Source organism: Dreissena polymorpha, chromosome 9 (assembly GCF_020536995.1).
Source record: "Dreissena polymorpha isolate Duluth1 chromosome 9, UMN_Dpol_1.0, whole genome shotgun sequence".
NCBI lineage: Eukaryota > Metazoa > Mollusca > Bivalvia > Myida > Dreissenidae > Dreissena > Dreissena polymorpha.
Genome location: NC_068363.1, coordinates 92,724,976 through 92,751,481, shown reverse-complemented (window position 1 = coordinate 92,751,481; position 26,506 = coordinate 92,724,976). Strand labels below are relative to the sequence as shown.

Below are 26,506 nucleotides of genomic sequence, written 5' to 3'. Positions count from 1 at the left end.
GTAACATGTTCATGTCTAGTTGGATAATGTCCTATTTAATCAAGTATTTAATCACGGTCACTGTGCCCTCTTTAAAAAAAATCTGACAAGATTTCATTTATTCAAAACTGCACCCCCAGCTGAGCGTTTCGAACCCGTTATGTGGCGCTGTTGTATTTATGATTTTATCCTCGGTATAATATATTGAACTGCTTAACTTTGACTTTGTCATAATTTGTCACTGTGTACTTATAATGAAGAACCAGAAGTTATATCTCAACTGGTTAAACTTCTGGTATGTATGGGAAAGCTCTTATTTGTAATTTTATTTCCAGATCCACTTAGATGCTCACTGATACGCAATGATTCTGTTCACCTCACACAGTTTACTCAGTCCAGATTCAGTAAGTAATTATGCCAGTTTTAAGCTCGACAGTTCACAGAATATTCCCCATAGCTATATAACTCGCCCATATGCCTGCATTAGTTTTAGGTTAGACATACAGCTGAAGGTAAACATGCAACCTTTAAATATCACGGTCTCTATCACAGCTAATCATTCGAAATTTCAAACATATTTGGGGTTATTGTGGAAGGTTGCTGATCAAGTTCCATTACCCTGCAACCTGTAATTTAATAGAACTATGAACCTGTTTGTAAGTATGATATTGTTAAGATAAACATTCAACATCTTGACATCACTGTTTTCAGTTCAGGTATATACATTAAAGGTCACACATTTGCTTCCATCACTGTTTTCAGATCAAGTATATAAATGAAACGTCACACATTTGCTCCGGGTCATTGTGTGAGGTCAATGACCAGAATAATGCTCCTTTTTTATCCCCCGCCATAGGCGGAGGGATATTGTTTTGGTGTTGTCCATCCGTCTTTCCGTCCGTCTGTCCGGAGCCATATCTTTGAAGTGCTTTGGCAGATTTCATTGAAACTTGGTATGAGTATAAATATGGATAAGAGAATGATGTACGCCAAATGGCATTGTACACCATCTGTTAATAACTGAGTTATGGCCCTTTGTATCTTGAAAAAATGCTTTTTTTGTGTGTCAGGAGCCATATCTTGGAAGTGCTTTGGCGTATTTCATTGAAACTTGGTATGGGTATGTATATCAATAAGAGGATGATGCAAGCCAAATAGCTTTGTACACCATCTATTCTGTTAATAACGGAGTTATGGCCCTTTGTATCTTGAAAAATGCTTTTTTGAGTGTCAAATATAACACTTTTGTGTACAGAAGCATATTTGCAGGGGATATCAATTCAAGAATTTGCTTGTTTTACTTAGGACAGGGATTTCAGTAGATTTTCAAAACTGGGAATCAAAATGACCGAAGGTCTCAAAATCATGAGGGGTCCAAATAAAAATGATTATGGTCAAAATACTAAAGTAACTTGAAATGTTTCTAAATGCATGGTTAAGGTTTTGTAATGACTTATTTATCATGATAATGAATCAACATGTCCTGCTAAGCATGTTGGTACAACACTTGATAGTTAATCCAGTTTTGTCTGTATTTTCTTTTTAGCTCTACTGGCCGAAGGCCTGAAGAGCTTTTGTGATGGCGTGGTTTCCGTCGTCCGTGCGTGCGTTAGACTTTTTCTTGTTTACGTGATAAAGTCCACAGTTTTCATCCAATTCTTTTCAAACTTGTTCAGTGTTTTTATATTAATGAGGACTCGAACCCTATTGAAAATGGGTTACATCAGAGTAAAAAGTCTAGAATTATCTCCCCTTGAATGTGAGAAACTTGTGAAATAAGGCTTGTTTGTGCAATTAAGTCCACAGTTTTCATCCAATCATTTCCCAACTTGCACAGTGTCTTTAACTGAATGATGAGGTCAAACCCTATTGGAAATGAGCAATATCGGTGTTATAAGTCCAGAATTATCTCCCCTTGAATTTGTGAAAAAATGAAAATCTTTAACATTTTGCCATAACTTTTACAATATTGAAGATAGCAACTTTATATTTGGCATGCATGTGTATCTCATGGAGCTGCACATTTTGAGTGGTGAAAGGTCAAGGTCATCCTTCAAGGTCAAAGGTAAAAAAAATAATTAAAAGCCGCGCAGAAGGGAACATATTGTTTCCGACAAACACATTTCTTGTTTGTTTACATATTAAGTTCTATCCTTTTGAAACTTCAACGAATGTTTTATATCATCAAGGGCCAGAACCCCATTGAGAGTGAAGAAAATTTGTCCAACTTATTGTTGAAAAGGAGCCATTTGAAGTTTAAATTTGACGTTTCTTCTTGTTTATGCGATAAATTTCCCATTTTGAGTCTGTTTATTTAAAACTTACTCAGATTGTTCATACTATCAAGGGCTTGAGCCCTATTTATTCCAGCCAGTAGAGCGATTCAGGCCCTCATGGGCCTCTTGTTATTAGTATACTGTGCAATAAAAAAAGTAAGGCTATCTCGGTATAGTATGATATTTCATTGCTCCTCTAGTCTACCTTTTGACTTCTTAACTACCCATCTGATGAACCACATATGAATCTCTCTACCAGAGCACATTAAGGTCTCATTGGCCACCGTGCACTGGTCTGCCTGGATCATAATTATATCTTAGGCGAATACCTACTAGGTAGCAGGGATAAACTTGACCCACTTTGGCCCAAAATCAATGTTTTTCCCCTGAAAGGTCAATGGGGCAGGTCCACCCTGAAGGTGCACTCTATAAAGGGGCTGATGGACCCATAAATCAACTTCTAAATACACACAATTGTTTCTACAATTCCTTATCTAAATGGCCATAACGATAATGATACAGTGTGTTTGATTTGATGTTAATAAAGAATAAATGTCAATGCCATAATATCCGCAATATTATTTTGTTAATATGAACTACAAAAAGTTCAACAGTGACTATAGTATCTCAATGTTCTCTGCAAGCTAAAGTTTTTCGGTGACATTAATATTAAAATTTGGAGGTGTGTATCATATTACAAATTTAATAATGCTGATTGAAAAATTCAACAAAACATTCACAGTTTTGTGTAATGAATAACGAATAATGTGATAGTTCGTAATAACGCTTTACATGTCAAAAATAACATGTATTTGACAGTACTACATATTAAATGCTCGATTTTCATAAGTGCCCAGTTGCCATCTTCAGTTTCTTAAGTAACCTGCCACAATTTTATCGTCGAGGAGTACACCATAGGGACCAATCAGTGTGGTAGGTATAATTAAGGCACAACAAACAACTGCCTCAAAAACATTGAAATTAGCATATACTGGTATATTTATTATCTGGTAATTGCACCGACACGAAAACAAACATCATTTAAACTGACTGAACCCTTTTACAAGCATGCTTCTACTGTAAACAAACTAATTGGTCTCCGGCCACACTGACGAAGCCACAGGGCACCCATTATAGCAAACAAGATCTAAACATCAATTATGCGACACATAGAGATTCATAGGGAAACTAAGTAAATGTTACATTTTATTTATTAATTTTTATTTTTATATTATTTATTTTTTTAGAAACCTTCAATTGGAAATTTTGTTGACAGCAATTGGTAAATATGTACCGGTAGTTTTTTCCTAGTTGGGAAAGTGGCGTTTTCCGGTACTTTATAAAGTAGGTAAACTAATCTCTGTATCTAGATTGATCAAATGTGCTGTTTTATTAAACTTGATTAATCAAGCAAGGTACTCGTTTTTACACCGGACGAAACCATTTTCTCTTGTCTGTCATGAAATTTTGGCACAAAATTGAGATTACTTGTGTTTGGTATTTTTTGGATGACAATTGGGTTTTTATTGTTTTCATGATTAGATAAGTATCAGTTTTGAGGAACTTAATAAAGAAGGAAAAAATCACAGGTGTCTGTGTAACATTTCTTGTTTCTTAACTTTTATTGATAAGAATTTCATAGTAAGCATATTTTAATTGTCCCCTACCAGTTTCACCAGAGGGGACTTATGGTTTGTCTCTCTGTCACACCTTTCTGGATCCTGTGATAACTTTAAAAGTTCTTAATATTTTTTCATGAAACTTGAAAAATGGATAGATGGCAATATGGACATTATGCATGTCATTTAATTTTGTTCCTGCGTCAAAAATTATGGTTGCTATGGCAACAAATAGACTAGAAATACTGCTGAAAAGTGTGGTTTTCTGGATCCTGTGATAACTTAAAAAATTCTTAATATTTTTTCATGAAACTTGAAACATGGATAGATGGCAATATGGACATTATGCACATCATTTCATTTTGTTCCTACATCAAAAATTCTGGTTGCTATGGCAACAAATAAAAAAATTATAAAAATTCTGACAATGGTTGAATTTCTGACAATGGTGGAGCCGGTAGGGGACTATATTGCTTGGCAATAGTCTTGTTTATCTATACAAGATTTTTTCAGGTGTACAATTTTATTTTCATATGCAGTATCAGAAGGCCGACGTGAAGTTCCACGTGAAGTTCAGTGCTGGAACTGTGGTGAAATAGGACACGTATCCAAGAACTGCCCTTCAAAAATTATCTGTAATCGGTATGCAATACTCATAGATACATATGTAATTTTTTATTGGCGTAAGTGAGTATGATATTTCATGTAGCATTTCCAGCTCTTACTGTCACGGCATGGTTTCATTAATAACCATATTACGAGCTCAAAGGTCAAGGTCATACTTCAGGTCAATAAGTTAAATTAGGAATACAATTAGTAGAGAATGTTAGGGCTGTTACTTCATCTTTCACCATGAAAGTAAAAAAAACAACGTATGACAGATTTTTTACTATGTTGGTGTGGTGTGGTGCATGCTAAGTCAACATTCAAAGGTCAAAGTCATACTTAGATGTAAAAGGCAAAATTTTGGCATAATACAGCTTTTCTTGACTGCAGCATTTTTTATGCAATTTAAAATAAACTTACCACATATGTGCATCACCTACATATTCCTTGTTGCATGCAAGACCCGTTTCCCTTGTTCAAAGGTCAAGGTCACAACAGTGGGTTCAAAGGCTAAATGTGTACATATGTACAAATGTGTACACTTTCCGATTGTATGGTATTTTTCGTTTACAGGAAGTCTTTTCTACTCAAAAATCCAGTTGATGCGGAAAATTTCGTCCCTGATTAGCTTGTGTGGACTGCACATGCTTATCTGGGACGACACTATTCGCACATGCATTGAGCCCAGTTTTCTCAGAACGGGGCTCATTTGCATAAAGCGATATCTCAGATTAGCAAGTGCAGTCTTCACATGCTATTCAGCAGCACAACTTTCTGCCAACACTGAATTTTTTCTTTAGAAGAGATCTTCTTATAGACAAATTTCCTTAAAAGCAGACAGTGTGGTCCCTGATTAGCTTGTGCAGACAGTGTGGTCCCTGATTAGCCTGTGCAGACAGTGTGGTCCCTGATTAGCCTGTGCAGACTTGCATGAAGTCCAGTGTTCCCAGAATGTAGCTCATATGCATAAATTCTTGCATTAATATGTTATTATCCCTCGCCAAAGGCGGAGGGATATTGTTTTGGCATTGTCCGTCTTTCCGTCCGTCTGTCTTTCTGTCCGTCCGGAGCCATATCTTGGAAGTGCTTTGGCGGATTTCATTGAAACTTGGTATGAGTATATGTATAGATCAGGGATCATATTTTTTTCGGTTTTGTCGGTCCTAGACCGATTGGGGTCATGAAAGACCGATTGAAAATCCCAAACAGTCGGTCCGATTCTGTTTGCTATTAAAATTCCCATGTCATGAAATCGATTACACAGTGTACATGCTAACACATCCCTCATGACATTCTTATCTCGATTAGGTGTGATAACCATTCGCTGCAGTCTCTAAACCGGTCAGGACCGGTTTATTGCGTGTCAGACCAGGAATCAAAAGCTTGTGAACAGCGGATTAAAGACGCATCCGAAAAGACGCGTCTGAATGCACGCGCTGTAACTAAACAAAACATGCCGATACATTTTCCACCAGCGTAATAATCCGGTAATATAATATGAATGAAAGTCGCGGATCTGATCGACAGAACAGCCGAAAGTTATTTTTATGGGCGGAACTTCACATAAAATAGTACACAAGAAAAATAATATACATTGAATAAATCTTTAGTTAAACCGATTTAAAATCGGAATAATTCATGTACTTTATAACTTTGTTGTTATATAACTCACGACCGGAAAATTAGATGCGTGGTTTCAAATGCTTCGCTCTCATGATTAAATCCCTACGCATCTAAACTATCGGCCGTGGGTTATTTGACAACAAATTATTTATTAAATATTTGGTTGTTGTCAGTAGCCAACCTACGCACAGACATTTGTTTGGTTCAGTGCATGTTTGTAAGCTATTATCGAGTCGACAACAATTAAAAACATCGGTATAGACTTACACAGATTAATAATATTGACAACGATGAAAAAAGTCTGATAAAACAGCACACGAAACAACAATGAAATACAAAATGATAAAACCAGTTGAGAAAACACGTTCCGTTTAAAAAAATGCCTAAGGAAATTTTACTTGTACATGTATTATACCACCTTCATAAATGGCAAAATCAATGGTATATATTTTAACGTAATTTGTCATGATTTCGGATATACATTTTTGGATACTTTTCCCCATTTATATCCGGACCGATTGATGGTGCGGGAAAATATGATCCCTGATATAGATAATAGGATGATGCCAAATGGCATTGTACACCATCTGATAAGAGCTATGGCCCTTTGTATCTTGAAAAAATGCTTTTTTTAGTGTAAAATATAACACTTTTGTGTCCAGAAGCATATTGGCGGGGGATATCAATTCAACGAATTTGCTTGTTATTACAGATGTGGGGAGACGGGACACATGGCAAGAGATTGCACAAGTACAGATACATCAAAAGTGAAATGTAGAAGGTAAAGTAATGCAGTGTGTACTTCTTTTTAAATAAAAATAAACCATTAGAGTATCTTGATCATTAAGTTATAACCATGATATAAAAACATTATCCCACATTAAATAATTATAGTAAATAATGATGTTATTATATAATGATGGAGTCAATAAAACTGTAAACCCAAAAGCCTATTGTTCTGGGGTGGTTAATTGTTGAAAAACTGGTTAGACTCCTGATGAAATACTCAATACCACTTAATGAGCCTTGTTCCGAGAAAACTGAGCTTCATGCATGTGCGTTAAGTGTCATCCCAGATTAGCCTGTGCAGTCCGCACAGGCTTATCAGGGACGACACTTTCCGTCTAAACTTGATTTTCAGTAAGGTGGGATTCCTTGAAACTAAAAATACCATAAAAGCCGAAAGTGTCGTCCCTGATTAGCCTGTGCAGACTGCACAGGCTAATCTGGGACGACACTGTATAAACGTGCATTATGTTCAGTTTTCTCAGAACTCGGCTCAATTATTTTCCCCTCACCAGAAGCAGAGGTACCGGTATATTGCTTGACATCCGTCAGTCCCCGAGTGTTAGTTGGTCCATAGATCATTCTTTTATGCAGGATATAAAGAGGACCCCTTAATATGACTCTTACTTGGTAGGAAAGGAAGACACCAAAGTCTATCAATTTTGTGGTCAATAGTTCATGTTCACAGACGCTTTGAAATAAACATAATAGCCGTGCTCTTGAAAAAAAACGGCCTTCACGCATGTGCTAAAGCATGGGGACAAAAATTCTACTCGTCCGCTCGTATTGACGAGTGAAATCTTGAAAGGACGAGTGAATTTCCCTAAAGCTCTCGTCCTCCGGACAAGTGAAAAAACTGATGTTAAAATATGTGTTTTCTGAACAGCAAGACTTTTTTTCATTAAATAAAATCATTTTCTTAAAGCATATCTATTCCGAAAGTAGAACGAGAATCAACCGGAAATTGTTATTGCAAATTTCATACAGCAGGTGCGCGTTGTTATGCGAGACTGTGTCCCGAGTCAATATAGGTTTTTGGTGTAAACGTTGCGCGTCCATGTTGACAGGGAACCATACGACTTCATTCATTGTATGTATTGATTTTTAAAGAATAAGTTTACCTCGAAGTACAGTTTTAAACCATTTCTTTTGTGATCAGCTGACAGGAATAACTTAGTATGCAGCATTTTAGCAGTGATATAGGAAACTTTATTAGTCATATCAGCCATTTGCAATCTTTATTTCACACATATTTGAAGGACAAGAGCATGTGTTTGCAGGGCGAGTGAAGAATTGTAATGCACTCGTCCTGCAGGACGAGTGCAGTTTAGCAATATTTTTGTCCCCTGTAAAGTGTCCACCCATAGTATCCCGCATGTGCTAAAGTGTCCACCCATAGTATCCAGTCCTGCTTTTATAGTATTTTTTGTTTAAAGATAGTCTCTTTTTCCACTTGAGTTGGAAAGTGTCGTCCCTGGTTACCATTTGACATTAAATTTATAATAAAAATTAAGAAATTGACTAGTGTGACAACTCCTACAGAAATTGATATCTAGAATGTGAAGAATGTTCACTCATGTCATCTGGTTCATTTAAATTGTATGTTAAATCCTCTCCTGCCCCTGCATGGAGTCAGTAAAAGTGTAAAACATTGGGGCCATGCTCTGTGAAATGGGGTTTAATGCATGTAAAGTTTTGTCCCAGATTAACCTGTGCAATCTGCACTGGCTAATCAGGGACGACACATTCCGCATTTATGATATTTTTCGTTTAAAGAAAGTCTCTTCTTAGCATAAATCCAGTCAAGGCGGAAAGTGTTGTCCCAGATAAGCCTGTGCGGATCTGGTATAACACTTTATGGGCATGCATTTAACCCCCTTTTCACAAAGCACGGCTCATTTGCTTTTTGATGTGCATTATGAGCGGTATCTCGTTATTCTTGACCAAGCATATCATTGATGATTTTCAAATCAGGAGATCAAAGGTCAAGTCATGGGTACAACTTTGCTGCCAGTCATGGATGCATACATGTTTTACTAACATCTCCTATTGTAATAAAATTTAGTAATAAAATAAAATAGTGTAATTGTTTAATGACAGATAGTTCAATTGTGTACAAAAGTTGATTTTTTCGGCTGTTTCCAAAGTACACACACACAACTAACAACAAAAATCATTGCCAATCAACACAAACCTGTCCTTACTTAAGAAATGATGATAGACTTAGAACCAAGAAAAAGTACTCCTAAATTTTCATATACACATTGCCACATTGTTTCCGCCAGTACAAGCAAAGTGCTTTGTTTTAGATGTGGTGGAACAGGACACACAGCCATAGAATGCACTCAACAGAAGACCTGCTACAGGTAAGTATTTTGTTTACCACAAATTAAGAATACTGTAATAACTAAAAGTTTTCGGACACTTAAAAATAATTATTTTGTTTTTCATGTCCCAAAATTTTGAGACAATAAGTATTAAGCTGTTGGGTGAAACAATTGTCAATAAGTGGCATACATAGTTAATTACCCAATAACGCAAATTTAATTGTCCATTGCCTCAAGAAATTTGTCTGCCAGATTGTAAATCCTTAATCTGGATATAAAAACGCATAATTAAAGTGTCACCAGATAAGATCAACAGGGAAAAATTCTGGTAAAATAGCATTGTAAAACAAACTGTCCGCAAATTTAGAGTCATATATTATGGACGAAAATCCACATATCCGAAAATATAGTCACGAAAAAATATTATTTTGGATAAAAATGGGGGTGTTTGATAATTTAGAGTGTCCAAAAACTGAGAGTAATAACGTTAAATACTGTATTGTTCTGTTAACTCTTTATGACCAAGATATTGTCAGGTAAGTAAAACATTATTACCCATTTCATCTTTGGTCTGTCATTCATCATTGGTCATCAACATTTATCTTGTGAACTCACTAGAGGTAACTTTTATTGGCCAAACTTCTTAAAACTTGGTTGGAAAATTTCTTCCGATGATTGAAAATTGTCACATGGATCAAAAACTTGGTCATTAAGTTAAATTAAGATAGTTGTATAGATAATTCTGGTCTATTGAAAAACATGTATGTCTAGAGGCAAGGCAGTTTTTCTTATATTGCTTTGGTAAATCCATGTGAACATTCTTATATTGCTATAGTGAATCCATGAAAACATTCTTATATTGCTTTAGTGAATCAATGTGAACATTCTTATATTGCTATAGTGAATCCATGTGAACATTCTTATATTGCTATAGTGAATCCATGTGAACATTCTTATATTGCTATACTGAATCCATGTGAACATTCTTATATTGCTATAGTGAATCCATGTGAACATTCTTATATTGCTATAGTGAATCCATGTGAACATTTCTTAAGTCCCAAACTAATCTTTATGAAACTTATCTGGAACTCTTTTTCTGATTATATTTTGGTTGTTTAAAATGGCTCTGTTCCCTTGAAAAACATGGCCACGAGGAGCCAAACAGTTTTCTTGGAATGGCTTTAGGCTGTTGATCTTATATGGCTGTTGTGTCTAATCTATATGATACTTGTGAATACTCTAGAAGTCACACTGTATGTCTAATCTATATGATACTTGTGAATACTCTAGAAGTCACACTGTATGTCTAATCTATATGATACTTGTGAATACTCCAGAAGTCAAACTGTATGTCTAATCTATATGATACTTGTGAATACTCTGGAAGTCACACTGTATGTCAAATCTATATGATACTTGTGAATACTCTAGAAGTCAAACTGTATGTCTAATCTATATGATACTTGTGAATACTCTAGAAGTCACACTGTATGTCTAATCTATATGATACTTGTGAATACTCCAGAAGTCAAACTGTATGTCTAATCTATATGATACTTGTGAATGCTCTAGAAGTCACACTGTATGTCTAATCTATATGATACTTGTGAATACTTTAGAAGTCCCACTGTATGTCTAATCTATATGATACTTGTGAATACTCTAGAAGTCCCACTGTATGTCTAATCTATATTATACTTGTGAATACTCTAGAAGTCCCACTGTATGTCTAATCTATATGATAATTGTGAATACTCTAGAAGTCCCACTGTATGTCTAATCTATATGATACTTGTGAATACTCTAGACGTCACACTGTATGTCTAATCTATATGATACTTGTGAATACTCTAGAAGTCACACTGTATGTCTAATCTATATGATACTTGTGAATACTCTAAAAGTCACACTGAATGTCTAATCTATATGATACTTGTGAATACTCTAGAAGTCACACTGTATGTCTAATCTATATGATACTTGTTAATACTCTAGAAGTCACACTGTATGTCTAATCTATATGATACTTGTGAATACTCTAGAAGTCACACTTTATGTCTAATCTATATGATACTTGTGAATACTCTAGAAGTCACACTGTATGTCTAATCTATATGATACTTGTGAATACTCTAAAAGTCACACTGTATGTCTAATCAATATGATACTCGTGAATACTCTAGAAGTCACACTGTATGTCTAATCTATATGATACTTGTGAATACTCTAGAAATCACACTGTATGTCTAATCTATATGATACTTGTGAATGCTCTAGAAGTTACACTGTATGTCTAATCTATATGATACTCGTGAATACTCTAGAAGTCACACTGTATGTCTAATCTATATGATACTTGCTCAAATCATTTATCTCAGCCAAGTTTGAAAATGGTGACAGTCTGTTTATAAACATGTCTGGCGGGAGGCAGGGCAGTTATCCTTACTCTGTATGTGGTAATATTATGGTAATTCCTGTAAACACTTAAGTATTCATTACTCACAGGTTTTTGCCCTATTAGCATGAAACTTTTATCAAAGCATTTGTTCTTATAATTCCTCAGCTGCATTCAAAATACTTACCCAGAACTTAGGCTTAAATGATTATTTGGTCAAGTTTTCAAATGGTTCCAGATCATTGAAAACATTTCAGCCTTGGAGCATGGATGGTGTCCTTTCATGGCTATAGTAAAACTTTGTGAAGTTACCAGAAGTCACATTTTGTGTTCAATCCTCAGGAAACTTAGCCAGAATAGTTGGTCTAATGAAATGGTTTCAGACCATTAAAAGAACACAGCTGCACGTTAGTTGGGCAGTTTTTCTTTATGACTGTAGTGAAACCTTGTTATAATTTGGAAGTAAAATGTTTTCGCCTATTTAGTTTAAAACTCTGCATCAAAACATTTGTTCTTATGATACCTCAGCCCTGTCCAAAATGGTTGATGGTAAAAAGCAAGGCTGGAAGACACAATTATTTTAAATACATCACAAAAGATGCTTAGATACCTTAACCCTTTGCATGCTGGGAAATTTGTCGTCTGCTAAAATGTCGTCTGCAGAATTTCTAAAATTAGCATTTTCTTCGATTTTTTTCAAAGAATACTATCAGAATAGCAAACAGTTTGGATCCTGATGAGACGCCACGTTCTGTGGCGTCTCATCTGGATCCAAACTGTTTGCAAAGGCCTTTAAAATTCAGCTCCAGCGCTTTAAGGGTTAAGTTACTTTGGTTCTCAGATTAACAAACTAGAACTTTTGGCCATCTTGTTTGTTTTATTACCAAAAGGTTTATTAGTCTTATACCATTGTTACTGTAGGGGACTTAAGGTTTTCCACTGTTGGTTCTGAGTGCCTGTATGTTGGTCTGTTTGTCGGAATATGGATCAATTCAGAAAGAATGTAACCTACATTGATTAATCTTGGTATGTGGAAAAACATTTTGGAAATATGGTTAAAGATATACTTTAATCTGGACAAACTATAGTCTGAATCCTGCGATGACTTGAAATGTACTTAGGCTTGGTTGATAAAACTTGGTGTATGGATAGAGGGTATTATTGGGAAGATATATTATTAACAGGGAATTTTTAACCGTCAAAAATTGAGCTTACTATGGGTACAGAAATGAGTGAAACTTTAAGCTGTATTCACCTACAACATAAGGAATGTTGAGGAAAATCTATATATCGATAGAGGGCCATATGGCAAATATGCACGTTCTTTCAGTTAAGACATACCAAATTTGTAGATGCTATTTTTACAGAAATATTAATAATAAAAAAGTTGCATCGTGCCATAACTACACATTACAGCTAGGTTAATAAATAGAGGATATGTGTTGGATTTGTTGGAATATAGATTTTAATTAACGAGTGATCATAGAAAATGATATTTTACGAGTGGCGCACGAGTGAAAATATTTTTTTTCTATAGTCACGAGTGAATTAAAATCAATATTCTATCAAATCCAACAAATTTTCTTTTTAAATTATGCTTACAAATTATTATTTTTGTATTTGTGCCATTCTGGACAACATAAATCCCCTTTGGGATATTACATAAATGTTCAAGGGAAGCTTATATCTGTATGTTTTTATAAACATTCAATGCAGAGTAATCGCCCTTGTTGACATGGGGGGGGATCACAATGGGGAAAATAATTAATTCACCAATATTCTTCTTTAAACCATCGGAAATCCTAAAATAAAACCTGTTTATACTCAGACACCAGAAACACAGTATAGAACTGTTGTTTTGTACTTTACAAAACTCGCGCATTTAATAGTCCTGGTACGCTTAAATTTAAGAAAAAGACAGCACATGAAGCCTTAAAGCAACTGTTTGCTAGAGTTAATTGCTTACTGGTAGATGCTGAAAATGATTAGGTACCATTTTAAATGCTTGACATGTCTTTTTATGCCCCCTTTCGAAGAAAAGGGGGCATATAGTGATCGGACTGTCCGTCCATCTGTCTTTCCGTCACACTTTGCGTTTAGGTTTTGAAAAATGCTCATAACTTCTATGTCTCTTGAGATATAACCTTCATATTTGGTATGCATGTGTATATGGACAAGGCCTTTCCATAGGCACAAAAAATTTCATCCCCTCTGACTTTCACCTTGAACTTGGGGTCCACGTGTAGGTTTCGAAATCTGTGTTTGAGTTTCGAAAAATGCTCATAACTTCTATGTCCCTTGAGATATAACCTTCATATTTGGTATGCATGTGTATATGGACAAGGCCTTTCCATACGCACACAAATTTTCACCCCTATGACCTTGAACTTAGGGTACGCATTTAGATTTCAAAATCTGCGTTTATGTTTTGAAAAATGCTCATAACTTCTATGTCCCTTGAGATATAACCTTCATATTTGGTATGCATGTGTATATGGACAAAGTCTTTCCATACACACACAAATTTTCACTATTGTTACCTTGACCTTGAACTAATGGTCCACGTTTAGGCTTGGAAATCTGGGTTTAAGTTTTGAAAAATGCTCATAACTTCTATGTCCCTTGAGATATAACCTTCATGTTTTGGTATGCTGAGGCCTTTCCATACGCACACAAATTTTTACCCCTGTGACCTTCACCTTGAACTTAGGGTCTGTGTTTAGGTTTTGAAATCTGCGTTTAGGTTTCAATAAATGCTCATAACTTCTATCAAAGCTTTAATAGGTGGCATGTCATCCTATGGTGACAGCTCTTTTTTTATGCCCCCGAAGAAGGGCATATAGTGCTTGGACTGTCCGTCCGTATGTCCTTCTTTCCGTCACACTTTGTGTTTATTTGTTATTAATTTGCTTAATCGGTTGCAAATGGTGCCTTTGGCTTTGTGAGTTTTGGATTTCAATGGTCTTTTTAGCTCGAGTATTATATATGAAATATATATAGTGGAGCTATCCTACTCACGTCGGCGTTCCGTTTCCGTTAGCGTGCAAATGTTAACGTTTTTGTACTACCTCATTTATTTTCATTGTCCCTTGACATATTGCTTTCATATTTTGCATACTTGTTTACCAACATCACCCCAACCTATAAACAAGAGCAGACAACTCTATCAAGCATTTTGTCATAATCATTGCCCCTTTTATACTTAGAATATGCATATTATTGATAAATCTATGTTAAAGTTTGTGTACTACCCCAAATATTTATGCCCCCCGTCGAAGAAGAGGGGTATATTGCTTTGCTCATGTCCGTCTGTCGGTCGGTCCGTCCACCAGGTGGTTGTCAGACGATAACTCAAGAACGCTTGGGCCTAGGATCATGAAACTTCATAGGTACATTGATCATGACTTGCAGATGACCCCTATTGATTTTGAGGTCACTAGGTCAAAGGTCAAGGTCACGGTGACCAGAAACAGTAAAATGGTTTTTGAATGATAACTCAAGAACGCATACGTCTAGAATCATGAAACTTCATGGGTAGATTGATCATGACTCACAGATGACCCCTATTGATTTTGAGGTCACTAGGTCAAAGGTCAAGGTCACGGTGACCCGAAATAGTAAAATGGTTTCCGGATGATAACTCAAGAATGCATACGCCTAGGATCATGAAACTTCATGGGTAGATTGATCATGACTCGCAGATGACCCCTATTAATTTTGAGGTCACTAGGTCAAGGTCACGGTGACCCGAAATAGTAAAATGGTTTTCGGATGATAACTCAAGAACGCATATGCCTAGGATCATGAAACTTCACAGGTAGATTGATCATGACTCGCAGATGACCCCTTTTGATTTTGAGGTCACAAGGTCAAGGTCACGGTGACCCGAAATAGTAAAATGATTTTCGGATGATAACTCAAGAACGCTTTTGCCTAGGATCATGACACTTCATAGGTACATTGATCGTTAATCGCAGATGACCCCTATTGATTTTCAGGTCACTAGGTCAAAGGTCAAGGTCACAGTGACAAAAAACGTATTCACACAATGGCTGCCACTACAACGGATAGCCCATATGGGGGACATGAATGTTTTACAAACAGCCCTTGTTCCTATATCCTTTGACATATTGCTTTTATATGTTGCATACTTGTTTTATATGAAACTAGGCCTAACTGTTTTGCTCATTGAGATCATGAGCAAAAGGCATGCACCAATCACACCATCTTAACAGTACGTTTTTGATTGAAGGTCAAAATTTTAGCATCATTTTGTGTATGCTCCAAAACTTCCATGACTTTTGAATATTATTGATGGATCTTGCCTCATGTATTTATATAATAGAGATGATGTGTAGGATTTATGGGCCATTTAAACAGGATCTAGATCAAGTCACGCTTGAAAGTTAAATTTTTGAGCCTCCATTTTTATTCCCCCGAAGCCCTGAAGGAGGGCATATAGTGATAGCACTGTCCGTCCATCCATCTGTCTGTCCGTCTGTCTGTCTGTCACACTTTGCGTTTAGGTTTCAAAAAAAAGCTCATAACTTCTATGTCGCTTCAGATATCACCTTCATATTTGGAATGCATGTGTATATGGACAAGACCTTTTAATATGCACACAAATTTTGACCCACTTGACCTTGAAATGAGGTTCTGCGTTTAGGTTTCGAAATCTGCATTTAGGTTTCGAAAAATGCTCATAACTTGTATCAAAGCGTTTATTGGGGGCATATGTCATCCTATGGAGACAGCTCTTCTTATAGTACTAATTAGTTTTGGTTTCTCAATAATTAGTGCACTTTGATAAGCCATCTTCAATGTATGTATTCTATTTGCAGATGCGGTAGTACAGAACACGAGGCTAGGAATTGCCCTACAAGTAAGCATCAATATCTTCATTACCCCTGCATACAGAGTTTTAAGGGGGGAGGGGGGGGGGGTCAGGTGTATATTTAAGTCACCTCAGTCTGCATTAAATACATGTATAACTTTTTTCGGTCTTCTCTAGCTTTTAATTTAAAACTTTGAACCAGCCCTCACTATGAAGTTTAAATGTGCTACTCACTTTTTTATGTTCAATAATAAATACAATCCTTATTTGTGTGTCCTTACAACAGCTGACTGTGTCCTTGACAACAGCTGACAAAGTGGAGTGGGGGTATAAGCCATGTAAATGAAAAAGCTCTGATTTTCAAACATTATTAAACTTTTTTGTAAATATATATATTTTTTAATGCACATGGTACGGAGTTAAAATATGTCTGCCTGATATGTTGATAATTAGGGATGTGAACAAATACTAAAACAATATTTGAATAATCTTTTTTATGAATGTCCCTTGACATATTGCTTTTATATTTTGCATACTTCTTTACCAACATGAACCCAGGAAACGTTGCATAACTCTGGTTGGCATTTTGACGGAATTATGGCCGTTTTTGACATAGTTACTTTGAATATTTTGTTTAAATTTTGTGGTTTGATCAACAGTGACTTTACTTCTAAAGTAATAAACGATATTACCTTGACCTTATTGAATTTGAACAATTTCCCTATGATGGCTTACGTTATACTGTCAAGCACATTAAATAGTCGAGCGCGCTGTCTTCTAACAGCTCTTGTTTTTAACAATGTTACACATAATTATTTAAAGAACATTTTTTGACTTACAATCGACTTAGTTGTGTTATTCACTTTTATCACATTTCTTCAATGCACTGTATCTTGAAAAATTGAGGTTTTCAAATATTCATCATTTTTGGTAGGCAGTAACAGTTGAATTCAAAAGACGTTTTGCAATGAATTATGATTGCATGCTCAGATTGTATTCTTGTTTAAATGGCTTCTGCATTTTTAGCTCTACTATTATATATGAAATATATATAGTGGAGCTATCCTACTCACCCCGGCATTGGCGTTTCCGTGAGCGTTAACGTGCAAATGTTAAAGTTTTTGTACTACCCCAATTATTTTCATTGTCCCTTGATAAGGATAAGTAATTTACACAATCAAAGCATGTCACAGAAACAAGTGATTGCAAATTGGCTTTCGGTTTACTTGCTTTTGAACATCTTACAAGATTATCATGAGCAAATGGGATAAGACATACATGGTTTCATTTATATGTTAGCGGATCTGTGTATAATCAGATTCATGCAAATATATATTGATTTATTATATTTTTAGCTCTACTATTATATATCGTCACCTTAGCGCAAAACAGTGATAAGTGACATTTTTTTCAAAAATGACTTTTTTGCATAAAATGATCTAAAATCATGTCATACATGTCCTAAATAAATATCAGAATGGTATTCCAGTTTAATTGGTAATTTTTAAGAAAATGTCATACTGTATTATTTACACACATAATTCTGTTCGGTGCAGTAAGTAAATAAGTGCACTTGTCTACTTACTTCACCAATGTTATTTTCATTTTAACTGCTTTGCATTGTGAAAGAAAGTCACAAGTGCACTTGTTCACTTATTGCACCAAAATAAGATTGATTTCCAGCAAAGTTATTTGGTGTAATATAGTGATAAGTGTAATATATCAAGGCCAAATGATGATATCATCGCTAGAAACTATGCATTGAATCCAAGTTAAAGGGACATTAACTCATAGAGAAATGTTGGAAAATTAAAACAAAGCAATTGAACCATAAACTTTATTAAAATCAACTTGAACACCAAACTGTACATAAAATAACAACGGGGTCATCTAGAAATATCCAATTTTCATAATATTTGCATAATCATTGACACACTGATATTCTAATGTCAGGAACGTTATATTCATTTTAACACATCAATACATTTAAATCAACTCGCACAGATTCAATTATCATTTATCATTATATGTGGTAATTTGTGCTAAACAGATTCCTGACTGTTATTTCATTTTTTGTGAATCATTTGAATTTGTGTCATCATTTTTTTAAATGACTTAACACGTTTTAAAAAGGGCTGTTTGTTAAATCATGCTGTTCATTTAAAGGATTATATACATGACATTTGAACAATGTCCGTTTATAATCAAATTCAAACAAACATTTTTACAAAACATCATTAATATTTTTTTTAAAGGAAAAAATAATACCTCAGCCAAAATCAAGTATGTTTACAACCTTTGTATTTTTAACGTACCTGACCATCAAACGTGCATACGTACAATTCAAAGAATCTTTATAAGCATGCCTAATTCGTTTCATTGATACACATGTTTTATAAAAAAATGATAAAAATCTAATGGCTTAACTTGAAAAATCTTTAAATACACATGTACATGGAAAAACATAGATTTAAAGAACTCTTAAAGTCCAACAGATAAAGCATCGTATCGACGCGAAACGATATTTTGGGAAACTACGAGGATTGTTTATATAGCTATAAAATACATCCGCTCAAAACATTAGCGTGGATGGTCAAGTGGTCTAGATGGGAGGCTTTTTACTCCAGGACTCCAGGGGTCAGTGGTTTGAGCCCTGTTGAGGTTTACTTTTTTTCCGTTTTTTAAATTGTATTATTGTTTTCTTACAGGAGATTTTTAGTTCAAATGTTTAAATTTATCAATATAAAGCATTTAATTACAAGCTTCAATACATGCCAAAATCTGTTGGACGGCCCATTTAACGAGCTTGACAAGTCTATTTCGTTCCGATAGACAACATGCAATTACAACTAAGTCAACTACGTTTACATTTTCAAATAACAAACATTATGATTAAAACGTTCACATTTAATAAATATAACATTTATGAGTTCTACAGTACATGTAGTTTATATACGCACTTCTTAGAACTATTTTCGAGTCCACATACCTGACACTTGTCAAAATAATCAATATTCACAAAACAAACTACATAAACTGCCTTTTGCTTTTGCTTATTGAAAGTGGTGTCAAAAAACGTGTAATGGGAATCTTCAAGTTTAAACTGCCTTTTGCTTTTGTTGCAAGCAGTTGGCTCTTGGATTTCACGTACAAACTGTTCGAATTCAACGCCTTGTACGTCATCTCATAAAGGCCACTTAAACAGTTTCAAATCTCCTTTTCCTTGAGTTTCCTCCATGAATAAAACTGTCGCCTCCTGTTTGTCATCATCAACGTTGAGAAGTTTCCCTGGGTAGACGACATCATCCAAATTTACGTAGTATGCGTCTTCAGTGCTCCAGCTAGGATTTGAAAAGGGCAGGGGGGGGGGCTTTTTGTCAAAAGGGCACTTTCAACGCACAGTATTTTGTCAAATGTGCACTTTCAAGTGCGCTTGTGTCTCTGGAATGCTTCCTGTTGCTGCTGCATGTTCATTTATATGTTTTTAATAATTGTTAGAATATATTATTCCCATTATTATTAAAACATTCAATGTCTACAATGAAGAGTAAATCAATAACAATGTAAAAAGAGATTCATTACCGGTAATTATCATAATTTAATGTAAAAAAAAAAAAAAAAAAATAAAGGGCAGGGGGAGGGGGGCCCCTTGGAAGGGCAGGGCGGAGTATCGGAGGGGCAGGGCGGGGCACCCTTCAATTTAGACCTAGCTGGAGCACTGGTCTTTGACTGGTTTGATCAATGGGGATTCATTTTTATCTGAGACTTTGGGCGACACATTTTCATCTGCGATATGTGAAGAGCCATTTCTGTCTGCGCACATTTTAGGTATGTTTAGCTTCTGTACTTTTTTCTGTTTTCATCGACATTTCCTTCATGATCTATCAACTTCCGTTTAAGTGAACAGTCGCGTAGGCTGTCTTCGTTACTTACATTGTGTTTTTCTGGTACGTGTCTATTTTCCAGTGTCCACAGTTTCCGCCTTTTGAACAGGCTTCGCAGTAACATGAGACCTTGGCGGTATATAACTGATTGTGTGCAGCAAATAATACATGCAACTTTATGGTTCCCAAAACAGAATTCAGGTTTTTCATCTCGAGTTCTTTGGCTGTGGTTTCATACTCAGTTCCATTATAAAACGCAGTCATGCTTTCATGTCAGGGACTAGTTTTTTTTCAAGATCGTGACCACAACTGTGGAATTATGGTTTGTGACATCAGAAACAAAAATCAAATTCTTGTGTTTCAGCTCTTCTTCTTCTTTATAGTAAGCAACTACCGGGTGCAGTGTAACTCCTGTGCTGTTCCAATAAGCGCTTTGAAATCTGTTGGCGTTGCTGCATGTGAAATTTTCTGCAAAATCCATATGGATCAATATTTCATTTCTTGGCAAGTTGGCTTTTAGATTTCTTATGGCAGTATATTGCGTCTTCACCCTAGAAACATGCTGTAAGAAATATCGGAACTGCAGTTGTGTATGTTTGATTATACTCTTCTTTTGTGTTCTTGGATTTAACTTTTTTCATTTTCTTCTTCCCATCTACTTCTACACGTTTCAATTCCTCAAACTCGACTTCTGTGTCATCCTGTATTTTATTGGTTAGCATATCTGTCATGTCCTGTTCAGATACTTTCTTGCTAACCGTTTCTGGGTTTGGTGAAATATCAATTCCTACAGAGCGAATGCTTTTAAATTTCATAGCGAAATTTTTATGTTTGCTGCATGAACATGTATTTCAGGTTATCAGCTTTGTCAAAAGTATATAGTCAGGATGCAGGCAACAAAAAAACGATTTTGATACCTTGGCATTTGGGTTTTCAGCACAGAACTCGTGTCGCTCCATGAAGTTGATCACCTCCTTTTTGATTCTTTCTCTTTCCATGACCTTTCTTCTCTATGGAATAGCCATCAATGCCTTTGCAGTGGCCTGTCTAGTACTTTTCTCGAAATCCCTGTTTCTTTACTTAGCTTGGAAATACATTTGTACTTCTTAAGGATATTGCCGCTCACAATATTTGCAATTGCCTTGCCTAAAAGGACTTTCAGGCCTGGTTTCAAGCAGACCATTCCTCAGGCTAAATAAAACAGTCTATTGATGCATTCTACAAAGATTTGCCCTGTGAGTGATAACCAAATTGTTACTGTTGTTATTACTCTCAGCTACAATAATGATCAAATTTATACTGGATATTTTTTCCTGTAGTGTTTTGTAAGATATCATGGTATTTTGCAACAAAATTTAAGAAGAAAACTTGAACTTTTATCTACTTAAAGTTAAAAAGTGCAACAAAATTCTCCAGTTTTAATAAAAGTGTATGAGGGCTTATCAGTAGCCTTTTTATATATCAATACTTATATACTGGGAGTGTGACAGTAAAATTCAAGATGATAGTACTGTCAACTTCAGCCTAGGTGAAGCTATGAAATTGTAACGATTCATCAATATAGAAGAAAAGCCATGTAGTAAAAGATGTCTTGTTTGTCTAATTGGTTAACATTTTTTGTCATTCACATTTGACAAATTGTATTTAACTCACATTGAATAATATTAGCCGAAGTATACTGTATCAACGTATGGTGATGTTGTCATTCTCCTCAATTTGTGCCTGTTCCAATGAAATTATTTTTCTGAAGTTTACAAATTAAATTTCGATGAATGTTGTTAACCAGTGACATATTATTGTTTAAAGCTGATTAATAAATTATCAAACAATGCATGTGTTTTTTTCATTAATATGCAAGATGTTTCTTTAAAAATGAAAGAAAAAAAATCATTTCATCTTAAAAAGATTCATAATGCAATGCATGGCAGAACCCCTGTGCTCATAATTTTGCTTCCTACATCAAAATTGGTGTAAACATTATTTTGTTTTCAATATCCTTAAACATTTTATTCTTAATTTTGCAAGAAATTCAGTAAATTGTTTGATTTTAAACCATAATAACTTACCTTATTCAGTTATTGCACAAAGAATGTCCAGTGCAATATAGTAATAAGTGCACTTGTTACAGTATCGCACTAAAAATATCTCAGTGTCAAATGAAGTTATGTGCAAATTCATCAAATATAATATTACTTGGTAGCAATATACTGAAATACATTTTATCTAATATATTTTTAGTTTAAAAACTGTATAAAAATGTTAACAGTGTTAAAATCAAAGCTCAATCTTTTATAACAATCAGTTTTTTTACTCTCCTGTAAAATTTTGAAATATGGACTTATCACTGTTTTACACTAAGGTGACGATATGAAATATATATAGTGGAGCTATCCTACTCACCCCGGCATCGGCGTTCCCGTAAGCGTTAGCGTTAGAGTGCAAATGTCAAAGTTTGCGTACTACCCCAAATATTTTCATTGTCCCTTGACATATTGCTTTCATATTTTGCATACTTGTTTACCAACATGACCCCAACCTATAAACAAGAGCAGACAACTATCAAGCATTTTGTCATAATTATGGCCCCTTTTCCACTTAGAATATGCAGCAAATGATAAAGTTTTCGTACTACCCCATTTATTTTCATTGTCCCTTGACATTTTGCTTTCATATTTTGCATACTTGTTTACCAACATCATCCCAACCTATAACAAGAGCAGACAACTCTATCAAGCATTTTGTCATAATTATTGCCCCTTTTATTCTTAGAATATGCATATTATTGGTAAAACTATGTTAAAGTTTGCGTACTACCCCAAATATTTCCTATATCCTTTGACATATTGCTTTTATATGTTGCATTCTTGTTTACCAACATGATCCCAACCTATAAGCATTTTTACATAATTATGGCCCCTTTTACACTTAGATAATTGAACATTTGCTTAAATTGCCATAACTTCTTTATTTATGATCACATTTTATAATTACTTTGACAATACAACACTTACCTGAATACCACAATGGATTCCACCCAAACAATACCCCACGCCCCTACCCAGAATCCCTCCCTCCCCCCCCCCCAAAATATTTTTTTTTTTGTAAACATCTTGTAAATTACCACACACCACATTATACCCCCTCTCATCCCCCTACCCCCCAATTTTTTTTTTCCTTTTTTTATTTTTGAAAGATCGTCTATTAAATTTTTGAATATGAATAATTTCCCCATGATTGCTTATGTTATACTGTCAAGCACTCGAATAGTCGAACACGCTGTCCTCTGACAGCTCTTGTTATTTCTATTGTCATATAAATCATTTGTACATTGAAATACATGTTCATTCATTGGAATAAAAAGAAAAAAATATTTTGTCAGGGTTATTCCATGTCATCATATTGTAGTTGTTTATATCTTGGTTAATATTTCAGTGTTTAAAATAAATTGATAATGTTGCAAAACTGCAATTTTACATGGTCATGTACACTGACATTTAGCTATATTTTATGTGTTTTTGTCTTTTCATTGTGTATTTCAGAATCAGATTTTATGAGATAGAAGTTCATGGATGAAAGCGAAGATTGTGGGATAATTCTTCTCAAAGAAAATGGATCATCATGGACCAGGCACTTTTAACCCATTTAAGCCTAGTGGACTCTCCTATCCTTCTAAATTGGATCAATTTATTTCCAAAACTATGGATGTCTAGTATATTTATTTCTATATTTAGAATATTTCTTACAGAAATTCCTTTAAGCAAACAGTGCAGACCCTGATGAGATGCCGCATCATGCGGCGTCTCATCTGGGTCTACAATGTTTGCCAAGGTCTTTTTTTTAGAAGCTTGGTTAACATAAAGGCTCCGGTGAATCAAGGCTTACATAACATTTGAGCCAGGCCCTTTTAACATGAAGGCTTCTGGTGAATCAAGGCTAACATAACACTTGAGCCAGGCACTTTTAACTTGAAGGCTTCTGGTGAATCAAGGCTAACATAACATTTGAGCCAGGCCCTTTTAACATGAAGGCTTCTGGTGAATCAAGGCTAACATAACACTTGAGCCAGGCACTTTTAACTTGAAGGCTTCTGGTGAATCAAGGCTAACATAACATTTGAGCCAGGCCCTTTTAACATGAAGGCTTCTGGTGAATCAAGGCTAACATAACACTTGAGCCAGGCACTTTTAACTTGATGGCTTCTGGTGAATCAAGGCTAACATAACACTTGAGCCAGGCACTTTTAACTTAAGGCTTCTGGTGAATCAAGGCTAACATAACACTTGAGCCAGGCCCTTTTAACATGAAGGCTTCTGGTGAATCAAGGCTAACATAACACTTGAGCCAGGCACTTTTAACTTGAAGGCTTCTAGTGAATCAAGGCTAACATAACACTTGAGCCAGGCACTTTTAACTTGAAGGCTTCTGGTGAATCAAGGCTAACATAACACTTGAGCCAGGCACTTTTAACTTGAAGGCTTCTGGTGAATCAAGGCTAACATAACACTTGAGCCAGGCACTTTTAACTTGAAGGCTTCTGGTAAATCAAGGCTAACATTACACTGGAGCCTTACTCTGGGCTGGGCAAATTGAGTTTAATGCATGTGTGTAAAGTGTCATCCCAGATTAGCCTGTGCTGTGTGCATGTGTGTAAAGTGTCATCCCAGATTAGCCTGTGCAGTGTGCATGTGTGTAAAGTGTCATCCCAGATTAGCCTGTGCAGTGTGCATGTGTGTAAAGTGTCATCCCAGATTAGCCTGTGCAGTGTGCATGTGTGTAAAGTGTCATCCCAGATTAGCCTGTGCAGTGTGCATAGGTATATCAGGGACGACACTTTTCTCCAATCTGGATTTTTACTAGAGACTTCTTTAATAAAAAAAAACTTCAGAAAGTGCCATCCGTGATAAGCCTGTTTGGACTGCAGAGATATTCTGGGATTGCAAGTTACGCACATGCTTTTTGTCCCATTCTTCCAAAACGTGGCTCACTTGATGACAAGCCATTGTTACTATTATGTGCAAGGTTACACTAGCCATGAATTGCCACGGACACTTTTTCTATTAAGGAGGTTACAACTTGTTTTATGTGCTTGTGGTTACACACAACTAATCATTTGTATTTGTTCATTGCCCATGAAATGGATGCAACTTTTCTTAATTTCAGGCTATTTTCAGATGTCAGTTGGGAAATTGTAATGTTTACATTATTGAGAAAGTGATTTTCATCTGTACTTTTTAAAGAATTAAAAACAGACAATATATTTTATGTAAGTCAGTTAAATGCTAATGTTATTGCTTAATTTTGTATAATAAATATAAATGTTTATTAATAACGTGATTAAAAGTATGTACTATAATAATAGTCTCATTGTTTGTAACAACTGGTTTTAAACAGTACTCTCAGTTATTGTTGTTAGACTAACATAGATAATTTGTGCTGATGTGATTCAGTAAATTACCTTAGGCTATGCTGGGAACTCAAATATGTGGGAAGCTACTGGTAACGAGGACCTTTTTATGTACTGCTGTAGTGGCTGGAATCAGTCCTCGTAATCCAAATTCCTCGCCACAGATCTAAAAAAGCTTAAACAACGTGGAAAACCTTGTACGAAATATTCTAAGCATGTTAGAAAGCAAAAACTGTTGTATTTATTTGTTTGTTTGTCATCTTGAATAGCAAACGCGTCAAAATAAAGTATGTTCAGACGATGTACAATTTTAATAGTTTATTGTGTCTGAATGTTGGAGAAAACTACAGAAATCTAAGAAAAACGACAATTACCAGAGTACATATTAAGGAGACTAAGCGGGTACTTTGCGCATAGTTATCATTAATTTAGATATTATAAAATATGATACTACCTTGATTTTCATCATTAAGCGAGAGCTTTTTCCGCCATTTTGTGCGTACGATGTACTTTTGTGATCACGTGATTCCCCGCAGTGATTTACATCGAAATACATTTCATAATTTTTGTTCATCTATTGAACTATTTTATAGACATGTGCCTGCAGTGCACAATGGAACCTACACCTCTTACTGTTATATGGTAAAAATTAATGGTCGAGACTCTCCATTGAAACATACTTTTTAAAGCCGAGGTACTCGTCTATGAACACAACAAAATATTGTGTTAACGCCTTTACTTTCATGTATTTCTACCCCGGAAGTGTACAT

At 35.3% G+C, this 26,506-nt stretch overlaps 1 protein-coding gene across 5 annotated transcripts in view; it reads left to right on the top strand.

The window, feature by feature from the left end:
- Positions 1-26,037, top strand: part of LOC127846756 (uncharacterized) — a 32,997-nt gene extending 6,960 nt beyond the window's left edge. For 4 of the 5 annotated variants that reach the window (XM_052378277.1, XM_052378276.1, XM_052378275.1 and 1 more), the window contains exons 3-8: positions 315-383; positions 4,414-4,516; positions 6,816-6,884; positions 9,199-9,255; positions 16,456-16,496; positions 23,872-26,037. In XM_052378277.1, coding sequence (XP_052234237.1) covers positions 315-383; positions 4,414-4,516; positions 6,816-6,884; positions 9,199-9,255; positions 16,456-16,496; positions 23,872-23,891 — 359 coding nt within the window. In that variant the 3' untranslated portion in view covers positions 23,892-26,037. The remainder of the gene's footprint in view (positions 1-314; positions 384-4,413; positions 4,517-6,815; positions 6,885-9,198; positions 9,256-16,455; positions 16,497-23,871) is intronic. The other variant, XR_008033644.1, reaches the window with a different exon arrangement.
- The last annotated feature ends 469 nt before the right edge of the window (positions 26,038-26,506 follow it).